This window comes from Rissa tridactyla, chromosome 4 (assembly GCF_028500815.1).
Source record: "Rissa tridactyla isolate bRisTri1 chromosome 4, bRisTri1.patW.cur.20221130, whole genome shotgun sequence".
NCBI lineage: Eukaryota > Metazoa > Chordata > Aves > Charadriiformes > Laridae > Rissa > Rissa tridactyla.
This window is the reverse complement of record NC_071469.1, coordinates 88,959,992-88,986,540: the sequence shown is the minus strand read 5'-3', so window position 1 is coordinate 88,986,540 and position 26,549 is coordinate 88,959,992. Positions and strand designations below refer to the sequence as shown.

Sequence of the window (26,549 nt, the reverse complement as noted above, 5' to 3'; positions counted from 1 at the left end):
GTGCTGAGCTATCTAAACACGTTAGAGCAGAGGATCCATAACCAAGCAGGAAACTCAAGAAAAATATAAGGCAGCCAATGAAGAGATACTGTCTACTTCTATCTGGTATTGTAGCTTTTTTTCCAGAATATGGAGTGTGGGAGGTGTAGCTGTAATGCCCTCATCTACTTCATGGATTTGAATCTACCTCCTGCAACACCCAAAATTATACCCCAAATGATGAACAGGGTACTTAGAAGTGAAGGAGGGCTTTCTCAGTGCCTCCCGTGGAGACTGTTCTACTTTGCAAAGAGCAGTTAAATGTTCGGAAGGCCAGTCAGAAAGAGCAAGCATATTGCTGTGCCTTACTGGTGAGGGCACTTGTCTGGGAGGGTGGGAGTGAGGTTCCTGTTCTGCTTCAGCAGTGTCACTTTGTGGATCAGCACAACATCTGGAAAACAAACTGCTGTGCATATTGTACGTGGGGAATCATGAATAGGTTGTGGTGGCTAAGTACAAATGGGTTTGAGCAACAGCAAGGTGCAGAATTGAGCAGCAGCAGATGCAATCTAATCTTTATTTCTTGGCTAGTGCTGCTGCTCAGCGGTCTCCTTGATGACTCAGTTACATGGTGGAATCAGCTTTCTGAATCCAAAGAAAAAAAGTGACTTTTATGACAAGGGAAGGTTCTTTCTTGGTAATCTGTTCACAAAGTAGAACATTAACTCGCTGCAAATCATACTCTCATAATATAAATGTCATCTTCCTTAATGTTCAAAGCATAGGTTTTCAACAGGGAAAATTGGGAGGTCTAGCAGAATAGAAATGAGAACATTTCAGAGCATTAATTGACTTACAGGGTGAGAACCTCACCCCAAGCATGTGGGTTTGGCTTTTTGTTCTTGGTTGGTTATAATTCTTTTTATATCAGTTGAAGATGACCTATTTTTCTAGTGGTGAGATTTGAATCTCTCAAAAATGTACCATTCTTGTCAAATGAACAAGACCTTCCTCCTGTTTTAAAAGATAGTTATTTTTATGAGTATAACCTGTGGTCAGCTGCTTTAATTAAAAAAACAAACCTGTGATTTAGTGTTTTTGTAGATTTTATGCAAGTAATACACAGGCAAAAATAATCCAAGCCTCCGCAAATCCAGTATCTCAGCCTACCTCTGTTTTGTAAGGTGATATGAAGGCTTGTTTTCAAGAATGTTTTTAAACATACGGCAGTTACACATGTTAAGAATATGACTGTCTGAAAGCTACGTGACTGAGCATATGCTCAAAATTCTACTTCAGTGGGCATACTGGAGTCAGCCAGCGCTCACAAAAGCAGGCACTTTTGTATTTTAAAAGGGATTATTGGCACAATTCTAAGTGAACAAAGACTTTGCCTAAACACTCAGAGAAAGCTTGCCAGTGAAGACACAAAAGACAGGTTTTCAAAAGCAGCTATGTAAATGTGGTACCTAATTGTCATTGATGCAAATTTCGAAAAAATCGCATGAGGAAATGCCCTGTTTTCTTTGACTTGGAAGGAGCCCTGTTGCTGCCACGATGTGTGGTACAGTCATTCCCAACTGCAACCTGGGCTGCATCAAAACAAGTGTGGCCAGTGGGTCAAGGGAGGTGATTCTGCCCCTCTACTCCACTCTGGTGAGACCCCACCTGGAGTACTGTGTCCAGCTCTGGGGTTTCTGTCCAGAGGGCAAGTCCAGAGTAGGGCCACGAAGATGATCAGAGGGCTGGAGCACCTCTCCTATGAAGACAGGCTGAGAGAGTTGGGGTTGTTCAGCCTGGAGAAGAGAAGGCTCCGGGGAGACCTTAGAGCCCCTTCCAGTACCTAAAGAGGCTACAGGAAAGATCGGGAGGGACACTTTCAGGGAGTGTAGTGATAGGATGAGGGGTAACGATTTTAAACTGAAAGTGGGTAGATTTAGATGAGATATTAGGAAGAAATTCTTTACTGTGAGGGTGGTGATGCACTGGCCCAGGTTGCCCAGAGAAGTTGTGGATGCCCCATCCCTGGAGGTGTTCAAGGCCAGGCTGGACGGGGCTTTGAGCGAGCTGGTCTAGTGAGTGGGGGGTTGGAACTAGATGATCTTCAAGGTCCCTTCTAACCTGAACCATTCTATGATTCTGTGATTCCGTAGGTCATCTTAAAAACAAGTGGAGCTATGGCCTCAGGAAATCTGAGGGTTTTAATGGTGCAGAGATGTACCATGTTAGTTTGCAAATTATAAAATGGTTTAGGTTGGAAGGGCACGCCAAGGTTTAGTTTAACGTACAGTAAAAATAAAATTAAGTTTTCAAAATTATTATGTATATTTATAAACAATTTGTCATTGTAGTAATTGTATAAATGTTACGTAGAGTTGGTTTAAGAACACATAGTACCTTCTCTGGATCTGGGGCCCATGTTTGCAGCAGCCTATCATTAATTAGTCTAAAAGACACCAATGGCTAGTACTGAGGAATATAAGGATTTATAAAGAATATAAAGATTCTGTGAGCAACTCTGGGACATGGTAGACTGTCAGCTACTTACTGCATTTATACCACAAGTAGAGAACTACAGTCATCAGTGAGAGGAGCTGTTAGAAAATCAACATTTCTCTGTACTTGGTGTTATTGGTTGTTATCTTCTAAAGATAATAATATAAATTATATCCAAGTTATAAACATTTTTCTCTCCAATATATTTTATTTAATTTCTGCTATGATGGCAGTTTTGTGGGACTGCATTTCAACTTTATCCTTATGCTTTTTTCCCCTGAGCCTTTATCTTCATTGACACATTTTTCAGTTTTAAATATTTGCATTCTCTTTTGATTGAAATCCATCCTGGCTATGCTGAGTTTCATTTGCCTACTGCACTTTTTGCTTACACACACAGAATTATACCAATCTCACCGTACCTAGCCACAGCAAAACATTTTGGTGCCTCTTCCACCAAGGTCACTTTTGAATGGAATGCCTAACCCTTTGCCCTGTACTGCTGGGGACAGGTTTCTGCTGTGTCACCCATGGTGTGTTCAGTGTGTATTGTGTGCTTCCTGACAGGCCCCTCCTTGGTTTTGTGGTGGTTTTTCATCATGACTGTGCAGAAGAGCTGCTGACTCACTGCTACTGTGTGTTTATTTGTTCCTGTATGTGTTCAGAATATTTTTTTTTCATTTATGATGTAATCTCAGTCCATTTACAGTGGCATGTCTTTGTGTTTGTGTTGGTCTTTTTCAGTGCTTTGGATATTTCAAATTTTTTGTAAATTTTTTTTCTTTTGACTTCTGTAGCTCCTGTTAGAGAAGCTTAAAGTGTAATTCTAAATAAAAGCCTGTCCTCTGTGCCTTAGAGCATAAGTTTCATAGCTTGCCTGTACGTTGGCCACTGTACAGTGGACATTGGAATCCTTTCTGTTTTAAAATGCATTTGCACAGCGCATGAACACTGAATGCAGTCTATTGCAGAATGAGTTTTGCAGTCTTCTTTAGTAATTACATATCATTACAGTGCTGTTTAAATGCAACCAGATTAAACATTTTATTAGTACTTTACTACTTAATTAACAACTATTGCTGAAAATAGTCCCCATACTGAGACTTATTTCCACTTAAGCATCCATCCTGATGAAATGTAGCTCCCCATTTGAAGGAATATATGGCATTCTGTGGAATGTTTTTTCTTGGTTGTTTCTTGAAATCGAGCCACTTACTTATTTAGTGCCGAGTATCTGAAATTATTTAAAACAGTGTCTGCTTATCCTTTCTGCATAAAAAATGCAGAGACCGTATAAATAAAATTCTCAACAGTAATTCACATTCTTATTTGGGTGAAGAGTCTTTATCCAACAAGCCACCGAGTTGTAAAGCGTTCAGATTTTTCTGCTGCTAAATCAACAGTTGTGTTAGTCTTGTGGTGCTGCTGTATGTGTCATTTAGCTTGGTCTCTTACTCTCCTGAATTGTTCAATATGTTGCAAGCAGTGTAAACTGGTACAGCCTGGAGATGTTAGCATTTCCCGGATATGTACACACAGAAGACCAAAAAGGTGTTTGGGTATGGGAGAACAAGAATGGGCAAACAATTTTCTATTTGTAACTGGATTTTTTATTTTATTTTTTTTTTAAAGACAGTTTCTGATGAAGGACTGCTAGGTATATGAAATAATGCTCTAGAAAGTTATGGAGCTCTGCAGGATTTCTGGGAATTAGTGCTGGCATGATGATGGGAGATCACTTAGAACTTTCTGCATACAGGAAAGATGTGTCATGATTTCCTTCCATAAACTGCAAGCTAAATACTGCAACCTGACACTCTTTTACATTCCTCTTTCTTTATGAATTTCAGATGGAGGAATTTAGCAGCATACATGGGGAATTTGGTTTCAAAACTGAAGTTCTGCAGGACTTGATTCTGTTCTCACACTTGTGTAGGCCAAGTGCAAGCCATGAGAGAATCATGCACAGTGAGTGGCATCGGTTTCTCATCAAAGTTATTCTTCGGTCATATTTCTGTATTTCCAGTCCATAAGATCATGGTGGAGGGGAATGCTATGTTTGAAGAGATAACCTCCTTCTTGCTGCTGTGTTCCTCTGTGGGAGGTTGCCATCTTTCAAGTGTCCTAGATTTTTGTCAACCGTTTGAGCCCATGGTCAGCTCAGGTTTGTCTTCTTTGTGCAGATGTGGCTGTCTAACCTGCAGCCCCTGCCACAGTTGCTAACATCTGGCAGAAAGATAGGGCTGAAGGTTGGGGTAAAAGTCTTTTTTACCACTCCAGCAGGGTTTGGCAGGACTTGTCTGAATGTCATAGGTGATGGTTTTATCTAAACTTTGGGCTTACGCTCTATGAGCGCTGTTAGACAGGAGAAAAATTATTTCACAGATCTCTGCAGGGAAACTAACTGTGAGTATATTTACCCTGGTCATACATTAGATGTCTGTACAAACTAATTCTTAACTCTGTAGTTTCACAGCCCAGGTTTAATCCAGGGCGGGACAAACAATAACATTAAATGGACGTTACTGGCTGTGAGATGAGTTCCTGTAGAAGAAGGCTCAGGCCGTGGAGTTCAGTGGGTCAACACATGAAAAAAATTATTCGTTTGTGTAGGTGTTTGTAATATTGAGCAGCGTGAGGTATAGCAGAGCTAGCTGTTCTCAGCCTTTAACTGGAAGCTCTATCTGTTCGTTAATGGGGGTAAGCTCTAAGTTCACAGCTGGTCTATAATTACCCTTAACTAACACTGTGAAGGTAATAACTAGAGGTTTGTTTTTTTTTTCCCCCCTTTCCCCTCCTCCGCAGGTGTCCAATGTGGTTATTTACACCTGTGAAGAGTGAGTAAGAAAGCAGGTATAAAATGCTGCTGTTCTGGTTTGGCAGTGTTTAACAACCTTGTAAATGAGTGTTCAAATTTTTAGGTGGAAGATCGGGTCCTCTTGCAAATCTTTTTTTTCTATTTTTTTAATCCTCAATCTTTTTATCCTTTTCTGCTATCCTGAAAAGAATATCTAGGGTGATCATGCAAAGTGATGCTTCAGTAGGGAGTTTCTTAAGAAGGATTAATTTAAAAATGATTTAGGAAATCTCATGATTTCATCAAATACTCTGCAAGAACACTGTGAAGCAAAGTAGCATGCACAGATACTCCTTTGGGAATATGACAGATCATTTGAACTGCATTTTCATTAAGAAACTGTACTCCTTTTTATATCTGTGCAAGTATTTAGTATTATAGATTCTAACGCTGTCATGAAACCCTTCTGCACTCAGCCATGCCAGGTTTATCAGTGGGATTTTTGTCAGAGTAAGGATCATAGGACTGGACTCATACATGTTCATGAACCTCTTTCTCAGTTTGCTGATGATTGCTATTTTCTTAAGCATTTATCCCAATTTACAATTTGAGAGCTTCTGTAAGTTGGAGAATTGAGGTGGTTGTGTGTGCTAATGGAGAAGAAATTCCAGTAATTTTTTTTCTTTTTATGGAGTGTTTTCATTTTGTTCATAAGAAAAGCGTTCTCTGGAGTGAGGGTTAAATGCATTCTTGACACTTGATTCCCGACCCTGCCTGCTGACTCACCATTTTGTTGGCACACAGCCACCATACAGTTGTGGAGTGTGTTTACCAAGTGCTTGAATCGCAAATGGAGTGCTGTTGGATTTTCTCGTACTTGAAACAGTTGGGAAAAGTTTTAGCCTTTCAAATCAGCTATATTGCAGCCTACCTCTTTAAAGCTCAGTTTAATCTTTCAATAGATTTTTAGCAAAAGTGGATTTATTTAAGAAACATCATTTAGAGAGGGACAGTGTCTTTGTGTTCTAACTAGTTACAGCCATGTGTCGAAGATGAATCCTACCAGGTCTAACATGTTTTCGGATATTTCTTTCCAACTAGCATTACATTAGCATCTGGGAAAATAAGTCTATCTGTTTTATCCTGTTACATGTAAATACATGAAAAATATGATGTCCTGTTTTTCTGGTCTGATTAAGCTCGGCACAGTGTGGCGCTGGGGCTGGTATGGGTATTACCATCACCTTGCCCATTGCTTTTTTCAGATGGGCCCAGTCACTGGCATAAGGAACTGTATAGCTGCTTTGTAGTTAATAACTTGCATTGCTTCAGATGTCATTCCAGGGAGCTGCCCTGTGCAAAGGAGTGATGAAAGGTCATTATGGCAGGAAAACCCGCAGAGGGCTGGACCACTGATATTATTAAGGCTTGCTTTCAGAAATAAAAGGAGGATCAGGGTTGAGCAATTGTGGACTCCAAAGCCGGCACTCCAACCCGTGGGCATGTTGCTGCCGATCAGCAACGCTGTGCTCACCTGACCTTTACCCTTGAAACAGCAGGGAATCCCTTGGCAGCTCAGCTGGCAGGAGTTTTGAGTTGTTGCTCATTATGAGCCTAATGGGCAAAAAGTGGACTTGGAGGGAATTGTTTGCTGGAGTCTGAGTCCCTGACAAACAACTCGCTGCAGCTGCATACAAAATAAACAAGCGAGAGGCTAAGATAATGCAGATCTTGAATAATTAGGCATGGGAAGAGTTTTATGTGAATGCCTTTATCCATTTAATGAACCTCTTGTAGAAAGTGAATACCCTAGAGCCTGGTAGGCAGCATATGTAATCGCTAACCAGAAGCTGGAAGGACAGCAATATGAAATTGCTGATCTTTTTGGAGTAATAGAAATTGTAGCACTTATTTACAGACACATCAGAAACACATTTCTGGATGGCTGTGAATAACTTACTTCTAGATTATAGTAATTAACTTAATCCTAACAAGTCAAGATTGCCGCTTAGTGTTTAAATCATTTTTCGTTATAGAAACTCTAATGTTAGATGCAGCTTTTTAGCCAACATCTTAGGAGGCAATGGGAGTTCAACAGCCCTTGTTTGAAGCATACCTCTTAGTTGCAAAGAGCATTTTCACATTTCTCTTTATAGCTGTTAACCAACGTATTTCTGTCTATGACCAATGTATAAAGTAAGTTTCACAGATGTTACATAGTCATCCAGAATCCAAGTGGATAAATGTGACTGAAGAGTTGAGGAAGGTTAAAACACAGCAGAGCCTGTCTTTCTACTAACAAGAGTCAGTGATATAATTGAAAATGTTGAATTTTACTCAAAGTTTTTCAGACACTGCTGTTAAATTTTGAACTAAAGACATGGAACCCTGCCTCCCGTGCTAATTATGTCATTCTGATCAGTGCTACACTATTTTTCGAGGAAGATATTTCCTGAACTATTGTGGTGATGGAGTGTTCTGTGGTATCTGTCAACCACTGGGGTTGATCTAGAAGCAACTGAATCCAGTAGGAGGATCTGCATTGATGTTGGTGGGTTTTGACTTAGATCCACTGAATTTTTTATAGTGACACCAATGCCAGGAAGCGATAAAGCAAAGGTGATACCGTTTAGCTTAGGATTTTTAAAGTTACCCTCTGCATTACTGACTTCTGCTCAATGTGGTTCGTGTATTGTGCGGAAAGTGGTGTGGAGGCTTAAGTTACAGGTTTCCTTTGGGGTCATGACGCTCCATTTTTGCTAGGAATGGGACATGAAGTCACATGGACAGTACTGTATCTACTACATACAGACCTCAGGTGTTGATGACCTGTCCTGGAAGGAGGGTATTTGCTTATTACATGGAAATTTACTGAAGGACAGGTGAAATTGTAATTGCTAGGATTGTTCCGGACTCATTAAATAGCATTACAATTTTTGTGCCAAAAATTTTATAAGGATGACATTCTATAAATTATGTCATGATAAAGACTGTTGTAGTGGTTAAGATAATGAAAATCTAACATCCCCCACTCAACCACCCAACAATTAGGGCTGCTTTCTAATAACATACAGCTGGAGATATGTAAGCGTTCAGATATTCCTCTGTAACCAGTTTGTAGTGGAAACTTGGTTCTTAGACTAGTAAAGACTTTGTAAAAAAACTCTTCATTGTTTCTTGTGCATTTCTGGTCTTTGCTTCATGTTTTGTGTAGATTAATTCATTCCGTACTAAATGATAAACTCTTTCCTTTTGCCAAAGTGAAAATTTCCTTCTTTCTCCCATAGTACTTGTGGCAGTTCCAGGTAAAAACTATTGTGTCAAGCCAGATGGACTTAATAATTGGACTTCAACAAAGTTCTAAGCAGTTCTATTTTTATTATACATCTGTAATGAGGAAATTTTGTAAAACCAAGGAAAGTGTATAAATTAAAGCAAAGTGGTGGTAGCACAATTGAAATGGTTTGAATTCTAGAGTGGGTTATTACTCTGGCTTTCTTAGTAATCTGAAACTCTCTCCATGCTATGCCTGTAGATTGGTTTTGAGGATACTTCAGACATCAGAGTCATGAACAGATACATTACATTTTATTTAATTTTATAATCTTCTGAGGGGGTTTCATGAAAAATAAGGCACCAGGGAGAGGTGAATTCCTGAAGTTAATAGGCCCAGCATTTCACCCTCTGACTTTTTCCTCCTCAATCAAACTGCCCCCTAGTCTGACTTCTGAGACTTGATTTGCTTTGACCCCCCCCCAGTCTTTAAAATTATGTCCTGGTTTTCTCACATGCTTTCATTTGCTGTTCATTTGTTTCAAAACTTCTCCCTGTTCTTTACATATGCAATATTGTTTCTGTCTGATATTCAAAACTCAAAATGAGAAACGGCATGTCTTAGTTTATGTAGAGCTTTGACCAGTTTGAGTACTTTTTATATCTTAAGTGGGATTAACACCGGCCTGTTTTTTCCTACATGCAATTCGTAGGCTAGTCTTTTGTCGGCTTAAATTTGTAGACATTCTTTGTATATACTTAATGGGTTGCTCTTCCATATACTTTGTTGATATATTAATTTCCAGCAACAAGGACTAACATTTATCTTGCTTTAAAAAACCTTGACTTATAATATTTGGATGGATTTTAAAATTTTAAATAATTTTGCTTTCCTTTAAAAATGAGTTATTTAAAATAAAATTTAAATGTTGGCAATCTATGTTAAGATCAAAACTTATCAATATAACTGTTAGACAAGAAAGGTGTCATGCTCTGTTCATCATGTGCACATTGCTTACAGTCCAGAGCCAGCTACCATAAATTAATTCCTGACAAGAGTCACTGTAATAAAGAATTGGATTTGCTGATGGTGAAGCAAGACTAAATTGCTCAATCCTCTGCTATAAATAGGTGACCACAGTTTTTACTAACAGTGTCTGTCAGTTTAAAGCTAAGCAGTATAATAGGTAGAACATAATTCTTGTCCCTTGAGCCAAGCATAGGTCATTTTTTCAGACTGTGTTGTATAGGTGGTTTAGGTAACACTGGCTCCCTGCAAAAATATCCTTCCTTTTCTGCCCCAGGCAGAAGTAATTTACAGTTACTCTTCTGATCATGGGAGATAACATGACTAGAAACAGCATTCATGGATGCTACAGCCAAACAATTACCTTTTATACAAGAGACCCCATGGAAGATGCAGCCCTGAGGGATGTGCTTTAGGTAATCCTGCTCTAGCAGGGGAGTTGGACTAGATGATCTCTAGAGGTCCCTTCCAACTCTGAAGATTCCGTGAAGGAACCCCATCTAAACCATTTAGGAGGACCACAGCGGGTTCTGGGTGGAACCTTGGCCTGCCTGGAAAATACCACTTCAAAATCAAATTCCCTCATGTGGAGCTGAAGTACTGTATGCGGTAGTTGGTTCTGGACAGATATGCTTTAGGTGACCTGCACATATCAAATAGTGGAAGTGATAGTGGTGTCCTAGAAGTGTATTTGTAAGACAGTTCTCGGTGGTTTTCTTGGATTTAATCATGACATGATAAATGAAATGGATGATGATGAATCATTTCAGAGTTCTTATTGCAGCATCTTTTAGTGCCCAGGTTTTTGCCAGTTGAAAAAAAAAAAGTTTTAATTTCTCTTTTACAAATCCTGCTGTATGCCTGCTTTCTTTCAAAAGGCAGAAGTCCATGAATAGCTTTATCATATATAATACGAGGGTACGTCTCACATTCATTCTGATTATATAAAACTGAAAATCACTGCATTGAAATGAAGTTTCAATGTTTTTATTCAAAGCAGCTTCTCACAATGTATAAATACTGCATATTAACACACATGAAAAATACAACTTCTAAGGCACCCAGAAATGTGTCCATACACTAGTTACAGGACCATCAACAAATAAATTGTGTACAATTTGATCTAGACAGTCAATATTTGATATATCAGAAGATACAAGTCCCTCAGTACTGTACCAGTTTCAGAAAATATTTACAACACTGTGATATAGGGGTGCCTGTACCCTTATAATATTATAATATGTACTCATCATTACAAATATTAGAAATTGTTTTAGTCTGTCCCATGGCGTTCTGACAAAATAACTTAAGGGCCTAATTTGCAAAGTTCTACAATTAATTATTTGTGCAAGTTCTGAAAATAAATTTACATTGACATAATTTGTGAATTTTTGGTTCTTTGCTTCATCTCAGAGGTTTGGTAATAAGCCTTACCAATAGACATGCCATCCTAGCTGAACGTCACTCCTTTCCCAATAGGTCAGTGGATACATCTTTTCCCCTTACGCTTGCCACGGATGAGAATGCAGTGTTTGTAGCAGAAAGAGACTATTTGATCTTCAGTACAAATGTCAAACTAGTTCACTGGCGAAGGAACTAATGCTTTGTTAGAATAATGCAACTCTTTGGTCCTTTGTTTTTATGGAAGGCATAATATCTTTTATTCACTAAAAATTTAAATCCTGTCTGTGAGTAAGCAAGCTAGTGAATGACTTTCAGTGTAGTATTTAAAATAGCAGTAAAGAGATTTAATATGGCTTAAAACATACGGTTAATTGGGCAGACACAGATAACACATCTAGGATACGGAGTACCCAAATGTACTATGATTAAGATTGTCTATAAGTCTCTTATGTAAACTTCTTTAGTGTCTCCTAAAGAGTGCTGGCTTTAGCCAGATTTGACTTTTATAGACCCAGCCACACAAAGCCTGAGATTAAACTACTGTGGTTGGGAGCACAAATGCACAGTTTATATATAACAAAGCCCAGGCTGACAAGTCTACCTATGTTGTTCAAAAGAAACAACCCGTATTACCCTTTTCACAAGAAAAACTTAAGGCCCTGTACTCTGATTTGCTAACTTTCTTACAGCAATTATTTGGGGAAGTCCTTAGTACTACATAAGCAATTATGTAGCTTTAAAGATTTCTTGTACCTAATGGTAAGGCTTATTCACAAATGCAATACATTTATAAATTACATTTAAAACTGTAAAGGCTGGCAAAATAATAATAATAAAAAAAAAAATAAAACAAACCCCAACCAAAATTGTCTGTTTATCCCTAATGTTAAAAGAGCATTTTATTCTAATGAAAAACTATTGGCACAAAACCATTATATTATAGATTAAAAGAACAGTTAAGAGTAGTGAAAAAGATTGCCTAAAACGCATACCCTAACCTACCACAGAAATATAAAAGTTTATATTCTGAAAATATATACTGTATTAAAGTTTGTAAGCTTATTCATTTAAACAGAAATGTACTGAAATAGTAAACTAAGCAACACTTATCTACAGCAAAAATATACATGCAGGACAACACAAAATAAATTGCTTACCTTTAATATCTACAAATGCAAAACTGTAGATTTTTAAAGATTGTACAAAACAATTTACACAAGAATAAAATAACATACTTAACAACAAATTGCATTTATAATCTTAAATACTGTGAATATTAGTAAAGGTACCCAGACTAATATGTACAGTACATCTAGATATCTGAATACCTAGTAAGGACAGAAACACAAGAGAAAATTGATTCTGATCTTTAAATAATGGAAAAAGAAACTTTTGACATTGTTATTACTCTTTTTGGAAGGGAAAATAGATTCCATGAAAACTAGATTGTAACTGTATAGATATGAATAATTAAAAATGTTAACTATGGTTAGCGCTTGCTTTAATGGAAAAATAATTATAGAAAATGTATTTCAACCATTCCTTTGTCATAAAAAAAGCTAAGATACAGATATCTGAAAATTCAGATGAAATGATGCAGTTTAAAGGTCTAACAACGTATGATTCTTCTCTGAAAATCTCATATGGAAAGCATACCTTCACATTGCTGAGCAATTTTTCTATATTTATCTACAAAACCCAAGCATAGTATTGAAATAAACTTCCTCATATCTTATTAACACATGACTAGGGGGTTATGGCTCTCTGGACGGGAATAAAGGAAATAAAGGAAATTGAGGAATCATGGTACTTTCCATTGCTTTTTTTTTTTTTCCTCTGAAGTCATATATGCTGGAGGCCTGATTGTGCAAACACGGATGCGTGCGAGTGGTTTTCGCTTGAGTACTCCCTCTCCTTTGACTGGGGCTGCACACAGGTGACTCACCTGCGCACACGGGCATAGCAGGGGGGCCGGGGGCCTTGATCCAAGCAAGTCTTGGCGCACGCGCTCTGTGGCATTGCTGGCAGGTTGTGGAAATAAGCAAGTATTAGTATAAAAAAAGTGGCGCATCTATCACTTCAAATAGTTATTGGAAGAGTTCCCTTTCAGACATTGAAAACTAAGTTACTTGTTTGGATAAGTTTTTTTGAAAACATTTAAAATGGGCTAACTCGAAACCAGATTTTGTCTTTTTAATGAAGAATTTCCATGAGAACATCTGCCTGTAGAGTAATGATTTCCTTAAAATTCAGTGGTACAATTAGGCCACAGAAACAGCGCTTTTAATTACTTGTGGAAAAAGAAATGTTTAATGTGTTGAAGGCTTCTGTTTACTATAATCACCTGTTCGTTAACTTTATAAAGGCTTTTTGAAACTCTTCATGGAAGTACTGGGAGGGAGAAAACCTAGCAGCCTCATTTGCAGAGGTTTATACCATAACCAAGTGACTGAGCTCGAGGATGGAGAGCAAGTGCACAAATTACAAAGCAAACAAATGTGCAAAGCTTTTGCTTCAAGAGGTTTTAATTCGGGCACACTAAAATGGCAGGTGAAGTCACAGAGCATGCTTGTGTTATTTCCATATTAATTGCTTTACTAGCAAGAAAGAAATGAGAGAGATCCAGTGTTCAGAAGTCAGTCAGTGTCACTGAAAAGTACTAGGATCACATTCTAAAATAGCAGATCGGATTTTTGTCGTTTATTGGACTGCTTTTATGGATAGCCATAAGTTCTTGTAACAGATGGTGGGGTGGCCAGGTGTGGAGAGCTGGGAAAAACAAAACCAAACCTCTCCCTCCACTTAGTTCAATACCTAGCACCTTGTATAAACTGTTGGCCCACCCTCAAAGGCCTCCAGAGCAGAAATTATCTCACACCTGAGGAATCAGGCAACTAGACTAAGGCTCATAAGGATTTGCTTGTAGACTTCAGACCAAAAGGGGATGTTTAAACCTGAAAAACAGTACGATGCCACATAACGGCACCACTCACCCTGTTACTGACATCCGGCTAACAGGAATATAGTAAACTTAAATAAAGCATCTTGTTGGCAAGCCCTTCAGTGCTCCTCAAGAAGGCAGAAAGTGAAGAGAGACCTAGGGGGGGACTCACTGTTTCAGAATCCACTTTTTTTCCCTTAACCCTGGCAAATGAATCTAGTTCACACATTTTTGTACCATTTTGCACATAGAGGAGCATGCACGTGGCTGTTTCTTTTACTGCCCACAGCGTTCTGTGTGTTTTCTATATATTCTTTATTTTTCTACACAAATTGCTGCTAAAAATGTCTTTGCATTCTCATGTGATACCATTAATTCAGTCAAGGGAAGTATGAAAATAAGATCTGTGATCAATAAACAGCTGAATATGAACACAAAATAAATAAGTTAAATAAATTCAACAAAGAAAAAAAATCCTAGTAGTTTTTGTAAAACTAACTTTACATATTATACATATAAATTATCAGATTTTTTTCATTACACTGTTAGAACTTAGAAAAAAAATAATTAAAATATTTCTAAAGTATGGTGTTTGGGTCTACAAAATATTGTGCTGACCCGGTTTTTAGATTGAGCCCTCTGTGTCAGCCCAGATGTGTTGCAACAGCAAGAATAAGTTAAGAAGGACAGACAAAATCAAATCGTTACAGATGGTGTGCCTTACTGGGCCTCAGTGGTGCTTCTCAGCACATGGAATGTATACTTTTATCTGGATGAGCGTGTGAAAGATGCAGCCCTCTGTAGAGATTATGTGCACTGAACAAGCCTGCCTACGTCTCGGTTACACAAAATCAAACCAGCTACAAGCAGCCGTGTAGCTCACAAGGAAATCGACACAACCATAGGTATTAGGATACACTGTCACAAATTCCTCAACGATGCATTGCCTTTGCTTTTCAAACACAGGTAATGTCTGATTCTGTTCGTAAGTGGAGCATTTTCTCTTTAAGTTAGGCCAAGACATCAGACCTCATAAATTTTGTCTTGCAAGTAGCTGAATAATGAATCCAGTCCTTTGGAAGAACTCCACAGCTGTTTTAACATCTGACACTCTTTCTCATTCACATCTTCAAGTCCGGATTTCAGGAAGCTCCGCATAAGACATTTGGACTCTTCCAATACCTAAAGCCAAAATATCACTCAGTATTTTATTTTGAATTTTAAAACATTATTATGGATAACGGTGTGAACAGCATTTTCACGCTACTGACTCTGATTTACAATCATCTAAATAACTCATTTGGGCACAGAAATCAGATTTGATTTACAGCCATAACGCCACTTGCTGATAGTCAGCATCTTTAAGAATTAAGGACTTCTGAGGTTTATGCATCAGTGCCAACATTTTTAAAAGGAATGAGGGATTTTGAAGTACCTTAGTTTATTGAAGGTCTGCCATGAAGCTCTAGAAGGAGTTGAACTCCCTCCTGTTGAAAATGTGGTCCCTTAAAATGAAAATGTGTGAGGCATGACATACTGGCTACCCGTTTTCTGGAAGGTAGTCTTTAATGTTACAGAGGTTGGAAACCCAAATGTGGATGTCCATCATCTTTAACAATTTTCCCTCGTGCCTTCTTATCAAAACAGAAGTGAATAGGAAAGGGCCTCTATTGCAAATACCTTTTAAAGTTTATTTAATTACGTTTTATAAAAGTGAAATATTTTATAAAAGAAGGGTGTTAGGGAAAACAAGCACGGTCTGACTGTGTTCTGCAGTTAGAATTACTTGGAACATACAAGCCATCATAACAAATCACCTAAGGGGTTTGCAATGGAAAGCCCAATCTCAAGCCCTTAGTACTTGCTGCAAGTTCTCAAAGGCACAAACAGCAGGTCCCATTGTTCAGCTCGTTTTTCCCACACCCATTTTTAAATACATTGAGATTGCATCCTTTAAAATTCTTTTTGAAATATGTAACACCAGTACGTATCTCACAAGGAACGCAACTAGTCAAACAAATCCATTAATAATTCATACATTAGTGATTTTCTGAGGGCAGAAGATTTCATGTAAACTAATACAGTGTTTATGGTAAGGGAGACGCACACTCTCCACTCAGCTTTGTCAACACCTACGTGTTAAGCCCAGTTCCTGTCTGGTTTAGGTTACAACACTGCTATTCCAAAGTAGTATTTCTCTTTAACTCAAGTAAATGGAGTTAATTGTAAATTGTGGGCCCTGTGTATTTTTTCTGTCTGTGAACAAGTATCCACAGTGAACTTGGATGAGCTCATCATATTCTTTGTTTTTGTGACTTCAGCCTGATTTGCATTTAGGATCTCAGAGAGTAAATCTAGTCCTTGCCAGTTTTAACTCTCATCTTTGTCCACAAGTTAGCACCAGTCCTTCTAACAGGTCTCAAGAGAAAATTTCATTGACAGCTGATAACAGTGAAGGAAGGAAGAATTCACAGTATGGCCCAGAGGTTTTCCCAACTCATATAATACACATTATATCAGTATGATCAAATAAGCTTATGCTACATTTCCAGAGAGTTTCATTCGAATGTCTTTTGTGAGATCTAATCTACACTTCATTTAATTAAAAATCTCCTGTGTCTCTACCCTCTCTTTTACAACGGATCTTTTAAATGAAACTCAGGGATGCTAAGACGGTTTCAGGCATAGGAAGTCTAGCAAGAAACAGCAACAATTTGCACTTTAGTTAGTGCTGTTTTATTGCAGCCAGTATCACTTTCTTCACTGCCTTTTTTTTTTTAAACACGGATGTGCCCAGAATAGGAGTATATCTGCCTGAAGGAAAAAAACCTTAGGAATTAAAAAAAGGAAAGGATTTTCTTTCAACTTTTACATACACAAAAGTAAACACTGTGACCAGACTGTGTTCAAATCCCTCTGTGTCTGGATGTCACCTCTCCTTCACAGCAGAGGTTAGCTGACACTATCCCACCCTTCTGGTGCACTGTGTAGAACATTCTGCAGAATCAGGAATTATGCAGGTGCAGAAAAGAAGGCAGACTCAGCTGAAACACAGTAGGCCAGGACAACGTGAAAGGCAAATACATTTTCTTACTGGCCCTACAGAGATCTCCCAGTGCTGTTGTATAGTTTCAGGCTCTTTCACCTTCATGAAGGAAACCTATGCTAAAATCCCCTTACAAAATCTGCGGCAAGGAGGTTCCATTAATATTGAATAAATGTAAAGATGGGGAAAATGAGAAACTCCGTGAGCTCACTGATCCCTATCCAGATTTTCTGTTAGTCTCCTTTTACCGGTATGGTTGTGGAAACTGAGGACCCACCATGCGATGAGCCTTGGGAGCACACCTTACCTCTGTGAAATATAATATAGTCACAAAGGAGTTTGATTTCTTACCACTGCACTGCAGGATGCCATTTCTTTCACTCGTAACATCACTTCTTGGCTAAATGTTGTTGGCCAAAATACTTGTGACACTAGTCCTCTGCTGCAGGCTTCCTGTGCTGTCAGCTTTCTCCCACAGAACAACATTTCATTTGCCTGTGAAACCAAAAGATTACTTGTGATCTTGGGTTATGATTCCCTTAAAAATTTTCCATACTTGCCTGCTATTTTCAAGATTAAATTTACAAATGCTCTCCCGTATCTTTCCATACTGCAAAATACTTTAAAAGGAGTTTCGGTAGCTATTTAAGGATTGTGCAGGTGGCCAGAGCACAGCATGGGTTTCATTTAAGAGAAATGTGCTGGCATGCATGATGAATCTGTATTGCTGATTTTACAAGAGTAACTGTCAGTGATACAGCGATACTGTGCCAAGAGTCATGGAACCCAGTATAAAATACTTTGTGGGGCAAATTCTGCTTTGTTATACTGGTAAATACCAAGCAACCGTACTGGAATTATTACAGCTTGTCTTTAGCGACCAGAGAGCTGTATCTTGCTCTATTACTACACAATCCTAACACAACACAGACAAGGACTCTGCAGCACTATTCTGCTAATGCATTTCTTGTCTTTTCTACGATCTTGGCAATCTTGGCTTTTTCAACCAGTGTTCATTCTTTCTTGTGTACAGCATGTGTAATATATTGAATTCTGAGGTCATTTTGTGATAAGAAATTGCTAGGGATTGGATGAACTTTCAACAGATTTCATTTCCATCCATGACAGTTAAGAGAAACAGTTGTTTTCTGTTTTACTTTTTAAAGAGAGAAAGAAGAGCATGAATTTAAGAAAGGTTCTTCAACAATTTGAGATGGAAAACCTTACCAGTGCAACACCCAGAATTTGCGGGAATGTGTATGATGAGCAGCCAGCTGGAGTGAGTCGGATTGTTGCATATGGTGTCTGAAACCATGCCTTCTCACTTGCCCAAACGATATCACATAGTGGTAAAATAGAAGCTCCTAACCCAAGAGCAGGGCCGTTGATAGCAACCACAATTGGCTTCTTAAATTGAATAAAAGCTTTTACAAAATCCCTAAAATAAAAAAAATAAAAGAAAGATCTTGAATACAGAAGTAACGCTTAGATAAATACCCTAGCTTAAAGTAATTAAACTGAAAAATAATTAGAACCACAGATGAACACAATAAATGCCATGGCCCAGTTTTACGAGGTCAGAATTGCACGATACTTTCTAATTTGCACATGGAAAATTTTGCTCGTATTTAGTTATTTAATCTTTCCGAATTCCTGAATACTTTTGTATATGTTGTATATGAATTGATTAACTGTAATGCACTGACTGTTGTACTTTTTGCAAAATGGTTTAGTTAGGTTTAGGTTTACTTCTGGACCAGTTACTTGTGAGCTTGTATACATAGCGCTTCTCACTTTGTTCCACAGTGGCTAGTATGGATTCTGGTTTGGCTAACTTGATGAACATATTATAGTATGAAAGACAGGAAACTCAAAGGTGGATTGCTGAATATTTATTTTTTTTTCAAAAAGTCCTCTTAAGATCAAAAGCTTGTCAAAGCTTGCTGCAAGTCCCATCAATGGATTGGGAGATAGTAAACGTTTACGGCACACCAGTGGAAAGAATAAGACCCACAAAGGGGAGTCAGTGAGAGAAAGAGAAATGTTTGAACAGGGAAAGAATTACGTTAGCAATCTGTTGGGTCTTCACTGCAAATGTCTTTGGCAAAGAGGTGACAAAGTAGATGCCCTTGCCTGCCTACAACAGTAAATGTGAAGCGATGAGAAATAATGGGGAAGTAAATGTGATCAGATTCATCTGGATGAATGAACTAGAACATGTTAAATGCTGTGCAATGAGGAGGTATTTTAAATAAGTTATCTACCAGCAACTGTGGAAAGACATCTGTTGAATGGAACATTCTATACACCAATTAGGAAAAAGCATGAGTGTAATTGTGGGCAAATTATGGGCTCCAGCAGCTCAGTGCACAGCAGGTATATGGAGGCAAACGAGATGCTCAATTACTTTAGAAAAGAGACATGTATAAATCAAATTCAAAACAAAAGGAGATTCTGTTCCTGCACTGGGTATTTATTAGGTCCAGAGCGCATCTTTGCTGACAGATTTTAGGAAAGAACATTTTGTCAAATGCGCCCTTTGATGAGTTGCAGCTCTCCCAGTGAGGTCAAAAAGACCTAGACTTCTGTATCTGGGAACAGGAGGTGTGCCTTGCAGGGCAGAGTGCCGATTTGGCAAAAACCGGAAAATATACTGAAGATAAGTATTTTATTGGACTGAAGTGCAAGGGCATTGGCTATATTTTAAATGAAAATGAAGAGTTTGAGGTGACCCAGCATTAAATGTTCAATGAATGGGTTCTTTTTTTCGGGCTATCTAGTAAGGAGTTGATTTTTTTGACCATGGGAAAATAGAGACTCATGGGAATTGATTCAGCTCTGTTCATACAGTGAGTAATAAAACAGAAGATCAGAGGCAAGACAAAGAGAGTGAAATGAAGAATTTGTCTGTTCAAGACCATTTCTTTCTAGAGGATAGCAGGGTTAAGGAGAGTTGTGGTTCATTTTTGTTTGCAGAAGCAATGCTGTTCCCTTAGCTCGTTATTTCTTCAGTTGTTTATGGTGGAGTGATGACTGTGGATCGCTGCACCTGATTAATTTTAAAATTTTGAGAATCTTAGTAGTTAAGCAAGTAAGCCTCCCAAGTAGGACTACAGATAGGGATATGACAAATGTTAGGTAAAAAGAACAAACTATAGATAAATGGTGGCAGCAGATCTGAGGACCATGCGGAGGCAGAAGAAAATGATGTTGTGGAGAAAAGCAGGAAGCATGTGGTGATAAATGGGACTGGACGTGAATATGGAAAAGCAATTAGGGATGTGGAGAGGAAATGGTTAGATGATGGGGAGGAAGAACAAAGCAGAACACATTAATGGAGGGGAAGGGTTGAAGGAAATGGGAAGTTGTCATAGGAGTGAGCAAGGAAAGGAGGACCTGGAGGTGGGGAGAGAGTGGAACAGAACATTAAGAAGACACAGTGAGCCTCTGCCATGAGGGAAGGATGGGGAGCACAGAGGATGGTATAATGGATGGGTATGGAACATGCGACCTATAGGATGGAGTGGAAGGCTAAAATATTGGGATCTTGTGAGGGGAACAAATGCCTGCATTTGGTCTACGGAAGCGGCAGTGTCTAGCACTCCACTTCTCTGTGTTCCCTTTTGGTATGTTATTTGTTTTGTTTTGGTGAGTCATCTTTGTATCTAGAACCTGCCATGTTTCCATGACTGGAAGTTCACACATGTAGTTTCTGGGCTAGAAGATCCTTGTTTCAGTTCAAGGCAGTCTTTGAAAAGGACTTAAAATTGTAACTGTTGTTGCACCATAGAGCCAGAAGCTCAAAGACAGGAAAAAGTGTCATGTGCAGAAGACTTTTGGTTTTGCCAGAGGATATCTGGGAAGCTGACCATCGAATACACTTTGGGATGCTCAGATACCTCTGCATCGTTGCAGAGGTCTAGTTGCAGGTCAGGGCTTATAAGTATGTCAAAGACTATAAAGAAGTTGAGCAAATAAAGTTGTCCTCCTTTGTTTTCTTCTGAGCACACCCAGAATTTTATGCATCAGGTCACATAACGATGTCCGACTGATGATGTGACAAGGGAGACTGATGCTGGGAATGCCTTCCAGCGAGTCTTTCAATTGCAGGGCTCTGTAGGCCACATATGCACAGTTGCAGTGTGGTCTGTCTGCCTGCCTTTCACCTCCTCCAGGAATGCAATGCCAGACACACGTCTGATGGATCTATGTTCAGGACCTGGAGAGAAGCTACAGTGCCACACATCTGTGAGCTGCAAGCCCCAAAGGCAGTGGATGAGGACAGGGGCCAAATAAATAAGGCATTCCAAGTGAGATGAGACTTGATGGGTATTTAAACTTCAGTTTTAACTTGTGATCAGTATATGAGATCCATACTTTAGAAAGTGGAAACATGCGGTAATCAAGATTTTAATTTAATTTTGATACACGTCTAACTTGATGTAAAGCAGTGGAGGCAGAGATCCGTTAATGTGTTTTAGGACATCCTAACCACTGAAAAAGCGAAGTGTACATTTTTTTCTACTCTTATTACAGTATATTTTCCATGAGTTGAGTCCTTTGTTCAAAGAAAGCACAGAGAGTGCTAAATGGAAAACGTAACGTATTGTTTCCAGAAGTACAATAAAAATCTATTTCCAGTGGGCCTGAAGCCGACATTCTTGACAAGGAGCAGTACATTGTACCAGGATTTCAAGAGTGTTCTGGGAGTCCATGGGTGGAAAAACTCATAGTCTGGCTTATACTCATTTAATTGTTGAATTGATAAGTACATCTGTATATTACATGTGTGTAGATAAATGTATACATATATAATTATACCTATCTACACAATATTTACATTAATAACATTAAATATTTATCTTCCAATGAAGTGTAAGTGTGCCTGTATTTTCGAACAATATTGATTTTCTTCCCCCATATTTTTTCTTGTTCCACATTATTAAAAATCCCTCACATTAAAAAATAATAATAATTAGGATGTGTCCTTCAAAGGTTTTTTCTTTTTTTAAATTTCACTACATGATATTCAAGCATAGCTAGGGTCTTAAAAACAGGTCATACTTTATTTTATTTAAGAAGTACATTTTAAATTCTTTCAAAATAATTACTACTTTGAGAATTTCAAAAGTATTAAACTGAGAATCCAAACTGATCTGCAGTAGTTGTAACCAAGATAATTGGTGGTTAATATATGTCATGTAACGACCTCACCTTGCATTATACTAATATATCCAAAATATAGATCTGTTGTAGAGCAAATTATTTAATATTCCTTCATAGAATTGTAGCATAAGGTTTTAAAGCTTTCAGAAGAATAATATTTATTTTTAAGAAGTGGGGGGAAAAAAGGGACCAAACCCTTTCCTGGTACAGACTGCTGAAATACCATTGGCTTTAGAGGAGTAATGTCAATTTATACTGGAAGATCTGCTAAATATGTATAAAGTATACCTTGTGGATAATGGAAGTATTTGGTGATGTATTGTGCAGATTGATTTGTAGACTGCATGTCATAATCCCTGGATTTCTATTAAGGTAATGTGATATATATAAGGAAAGTCACATTTTAGTTATGAAAATAGAACTACATTTACATATATATTAAGTAATTTAAGTTTCAGAAAAAGAGTGGAGACCCTTCTAATAAGGTTCTGAAATACAGTGGCAGATTGCTATTTCAACAGAATATGAGTAAGCCATGGATTCTCATTTGTACTGAAATTCATTAAAACGATGAACATTAAAACAAGTAAAATATCTGCCTTTCAGGAACCACTTTAGAACATGAAGCAACAGCTAATTTGGAAAAACAACAACAAAGTTGTATTTCAATTTGGAGGAATGATTTGAAATATTAAATACAGAGAAGTGGAATAAAATAAATCCCTATGGATATTAGCACTGGAATAAATGTGCTTTCTTTTCTAACAAGGAAAGGTCCAAGGTTCTTCTTACTAAACAAATTTGTAGGACTATAATTAGAATGCAATCAACACTTAAATATACAACATTTTTGGACCTGATAAGTAGCTTTATAATCACACACTGCATTTCATAATTTAGAGATCATAGGTAAGCTTGGGTCACCTTATAGCTTCTGCAATCCTAGTGCTTTCCTTTCTTCTGTCATTGGATAACCTGCCAATTAAATATGAGTAATCTAGGCCACTACAGAATACACTTCCCACTGCGCTGAGAAGTAAGAGTTTACTGTCATCAGCTGATGCATTGCACAATGCTCTCCGAACTTCCTTCATGATCTGTGGATAAAGAAAAGTAAACAATTCGACATGCATGCCGTTGCAATATCATTTCCCTAGTTTTACAAACCTTATTGATTTTGAGAGACTTACATTTTGGGCACTATTAATACTTACATCAATTATATATATTAATATAATTTTAATATACTTAGAATGATAACACTGAGAGTTTACAGAATATTTTATATCTGGAAGTGCTTTGTAGATGCTTACTAATTCACAGAGTTTTTAGGACTTGGCCGTTCTTTGCTTATTCTATGGGAAATTCTAGCTAGCTTATGCTATTTGATTGCAATTTAATAATTTCAAATAACACTTTTTTATTTTCATCGTGTATATTCAGTGTACATCACTGTACCCTCAGTAACATGGTTATCACAACAATAGCCTATTAACCTCAGCAGGTTGTAAGCAAAATCTATAAACCCCAGTTTTCAGTTCTTCAACTAGTATGGTTTATATGACTTGAACCAGAGCAAGGCAGGACAAGAGGACATCATATACATCAACATGACAAATATATTATGCATTTTTCTGTGGTCAGTGATACCGTTAAAAGTCTACAAAAGTTAGAGCAAAAGAGCCGCTTGAAAGAGACACATTTTTACACTCTGATTTACAACTGGATCAAGCTATTAATTGCACCATAAATCAAACCTAATCAAAATCTGTATAGAATTGAGCTGCTGGTATTGTAAGGAAATAGCCTTTCATCTGAGCAGAACTGGTTTTCCTCATGATTTTTAAAAGGAAATATTATTTCATAAACTTCTGATGGGTAGCTTCTTGTCTGCTCACAATTCAGCAGAGTTTGTAAGCTGTAATTGATTTCAGGCATTTCAGATTCCCCTTTTCTCTTTAGTGATTCGCTCCTACTGAAGTAGGGCTGAGATTTCATCGTGTGACACTTCCAATGCTTAAACATACTGATGTGTCCGACTACTTCTTATACACAGGGTCCTGTTGAGTCAAATTTTTCTCTTCTGCACTGAAAGATTTCCTGTTCGTGTAAATTTAGGTAAAAGATAGCAAAATGTGGTTGAGGGATTAAACATGGTTGCCACGTGAGAGAAAAACAAGATTTTTAGCTCGTGATTATATTCGTTCACTGTTTTCTGTTTCCAAAAATTCTTTAGATCTCTGAAGTGTCTTATTTAAGAAATGTCCTAAACACAGAACAGAAGCTTTGTTTATACCATTTGAGGTAGCTTTTTATTAGAAATCCTATGGCTTGTGAGACCAAGCTTGAACTTGTATATTGAAACCGTGCAGTGCAATCCTACCTGCCTGCTTTCCGTACCTCTTTGCATCAGAATGATTGTCACTGGCTGCTGACACCAGGACATGAGAAAGCAGGTGGTGAACTTTTAGATGCTTCACTTTCACAAGTGCACTTCAGAACGCCTGCAATAACCGAGTATGTGACAGTGGGTGGAAGTGAAGTAAATTAAAAGCAGCAGAATTTGGAAGTGTATTGGAAATTTTTGTGCAGGTACAAAAATGTCTTCAGCGATTTTACAAGTACTGTTTATTCTCAGAGTCTCAGAGGCTGTGTCAGCCCTCAGTTGGTAAAAACACAGCAAAACTGCGCATTTTGTAAAGGGGAAACAAAGGAAAAAACCCACCCTAAAACCTCTGTTCAAAGTTAAAAAAGAAACTTCAGAAGGTGGTAGATGTTAGAATAAAAAAGGATACATATTTTTGTTTTCCTAGTTCCATGTGAATGCCAGATTGTCCTCTTTATTTTAAATGTTCTCAAAATCTGCCCTTTCTTAGGGAGGATGTATAAATAATATCAGAGGATAACACTCAAACATTTTTATATACAATGAGGAGTGCTGCTTTAAACATGACGCCACGACAGGAGACTCCGTTCAGCAAGTTTCTTTGCAGTTCCCCTTCCTCCAGTGGTATTTGCAGATCTACCATTTCTTTGATGTTACCACTGCTGTCCTTCAAACACATCATTACCGTAACAAACCTGCCTCTTTTTTATCTTACCCCTCATTGATTTGGATGGCTAAAGCCATCTAGGAGTATAACAAACTTTTGAGCAGAGGTTTTACTACTCGTAGGAAAAACCAATATTCTGCTATCACTGCTTTTTCAATGTTTTGGAGAGGGTGATATTAAAAGTCCATTATTAGGAATTGATTTGTCAGATACGGTTGAAAATGGGAAGGCTTTGACAGTATTTTGGATAGTATTTTTGAGCAGGAGTGGAAATTTAATTTCACTGCTCCACTGGTTTCTAGTAAAAGAAAACAGTATCAGAAACCAGGAAACCATAATATATTGGTGTTTTCAGGCCCCAAAAAGTTCTTTTTTTTTTTTAATATCAGTAAGTTTGTCATTAACTTTATCATCAAAAGGTGCTCAGAGGCTCGCTGGAATACAGCAATGCCAGCAAAGTCAGTTCTCACTCCCTTGTTCTATGGCATGATTCCTTTGCTGGTGCAGTCCAAAATTCAGCTGGTCACTTTGTCACTCAGCCTACTCACAGCCAACCTGCTGCCCGCCCTTGCTGCCGAATGCCTCGGCATCATGGCTTTCCTCGTTGCTTCTCTGGGTATGGGGGTTTCTCTACAGATTTATACGATTATAGGAAAGCTACTAACAATAAAATAGAGAGAAAAAAGATGGTTTGTCTGTAGGGTTGCAGAACTGTGTATTAAACTGCACTACTGGAAAGCAAATATAATTTTAATTCAGAACCGCTGTCTGGTTTTAAGCACAAATTTCCATTTCATGTGGTAGTGAATTCAGTTTGCAAATATAGAGATACTATGTGTCTTTAGTTACATTCCTTTGTCAGATTCCATATTCTTTTTCTCTCTTCCATAATCCTTAAACCTTCCCTCATTTTGATATAACTATGGCATTTGTTCAATTAAATTTTACTTTCTCTAGTGGACCAGATCTAATATTTCTATTTGCAGGGCTCCATAGCAGTATTCTCCAGTTCCGTGCTTTTTTTAATTAGCTTTTTTATGGTCTTTTAGTTAATTCTCAGTTGTGGGGACAGTATTTCTATTCAAATACATTTGACTAAAATTTCTGAGGAAGTATTTACAGAACAGTCTGGGCCAGTTATTTAGCTTATGATAATTTATAGAATTATAAATCTAGACCAGGCCTAATCCTTCACTTACTGTTTTACTGAAACCCAAATATACGATAAAATTAACACTTTCTCAAAAGTTGCTTATTTTTTTAATCCCATCAAGAAAATAAGCTGGTTAGTTGTTTAACAGGACACCTTATATTGCAAAATAAACACAAAATGTTTTAAAACTTCATTAAGCTTCTAAAAGCTTATT

At 37.9% G+C, this 26,549-nt stretch overlaps 2 protein-coding genes across 3 annotated transcripts in view; one reads left to right on the top strand and one right to left on the bottom strand.

Moving 5' to 3' along the window:
• The window catches only part of LOC128908164 (uncharacterized), a 98,897-nt gene that overhangs the window by 31,086 nt on the left and 41,262 nt on the right, over window positions 1-26,549 (top strand). The window contains exon 1 of one of the 2 annotated variants that reach the window (XM_054197800.1): window positions 4,362-4,443. The exons of the other annotated variant lie outside the window; for it this stretch is intronic. The gene's annotated coding sequence lies outside the window, so the exon portion shown is untranslated. Of the gene's footprint in view, window positions 1-4,361; window positions 4,444-26,549 lie in introns of those variants that run through there. 2 annotated transcript variants of the gene reach the window in all.
• The window catches only part of CDYL2 (chromodomain Y like 2), a 62,390-nt gene continuing 46,384 nt past the window's right edge, over window positions 10,544-26,549 (bottom strand). Inside the window, exons 4-7 of the mRNA XM_054197799.1 lie at window positions 23,054-23,226; window positions 18,191-18,401; window positions 17,315-17,458; window positions 10,544-15,099 (exon numbers count right to left, since the gene is read on the bottom strand). Coding sequence (XP_054053774.1) covers window positions 14,941-15,099; window positions 17,315-17,458; window positions 18,191-18,401; window positions 23,054-23,226 — 687 coding nt within the window. The 3' untranslated portion in view covers window positions 10,544-14,940. The remainder of the gene's footprint in view (window positions 15,100-17,314; window positions 17,459-18,190; window positions 18,402-23,053; window positions 23,227-26,549) is intronic.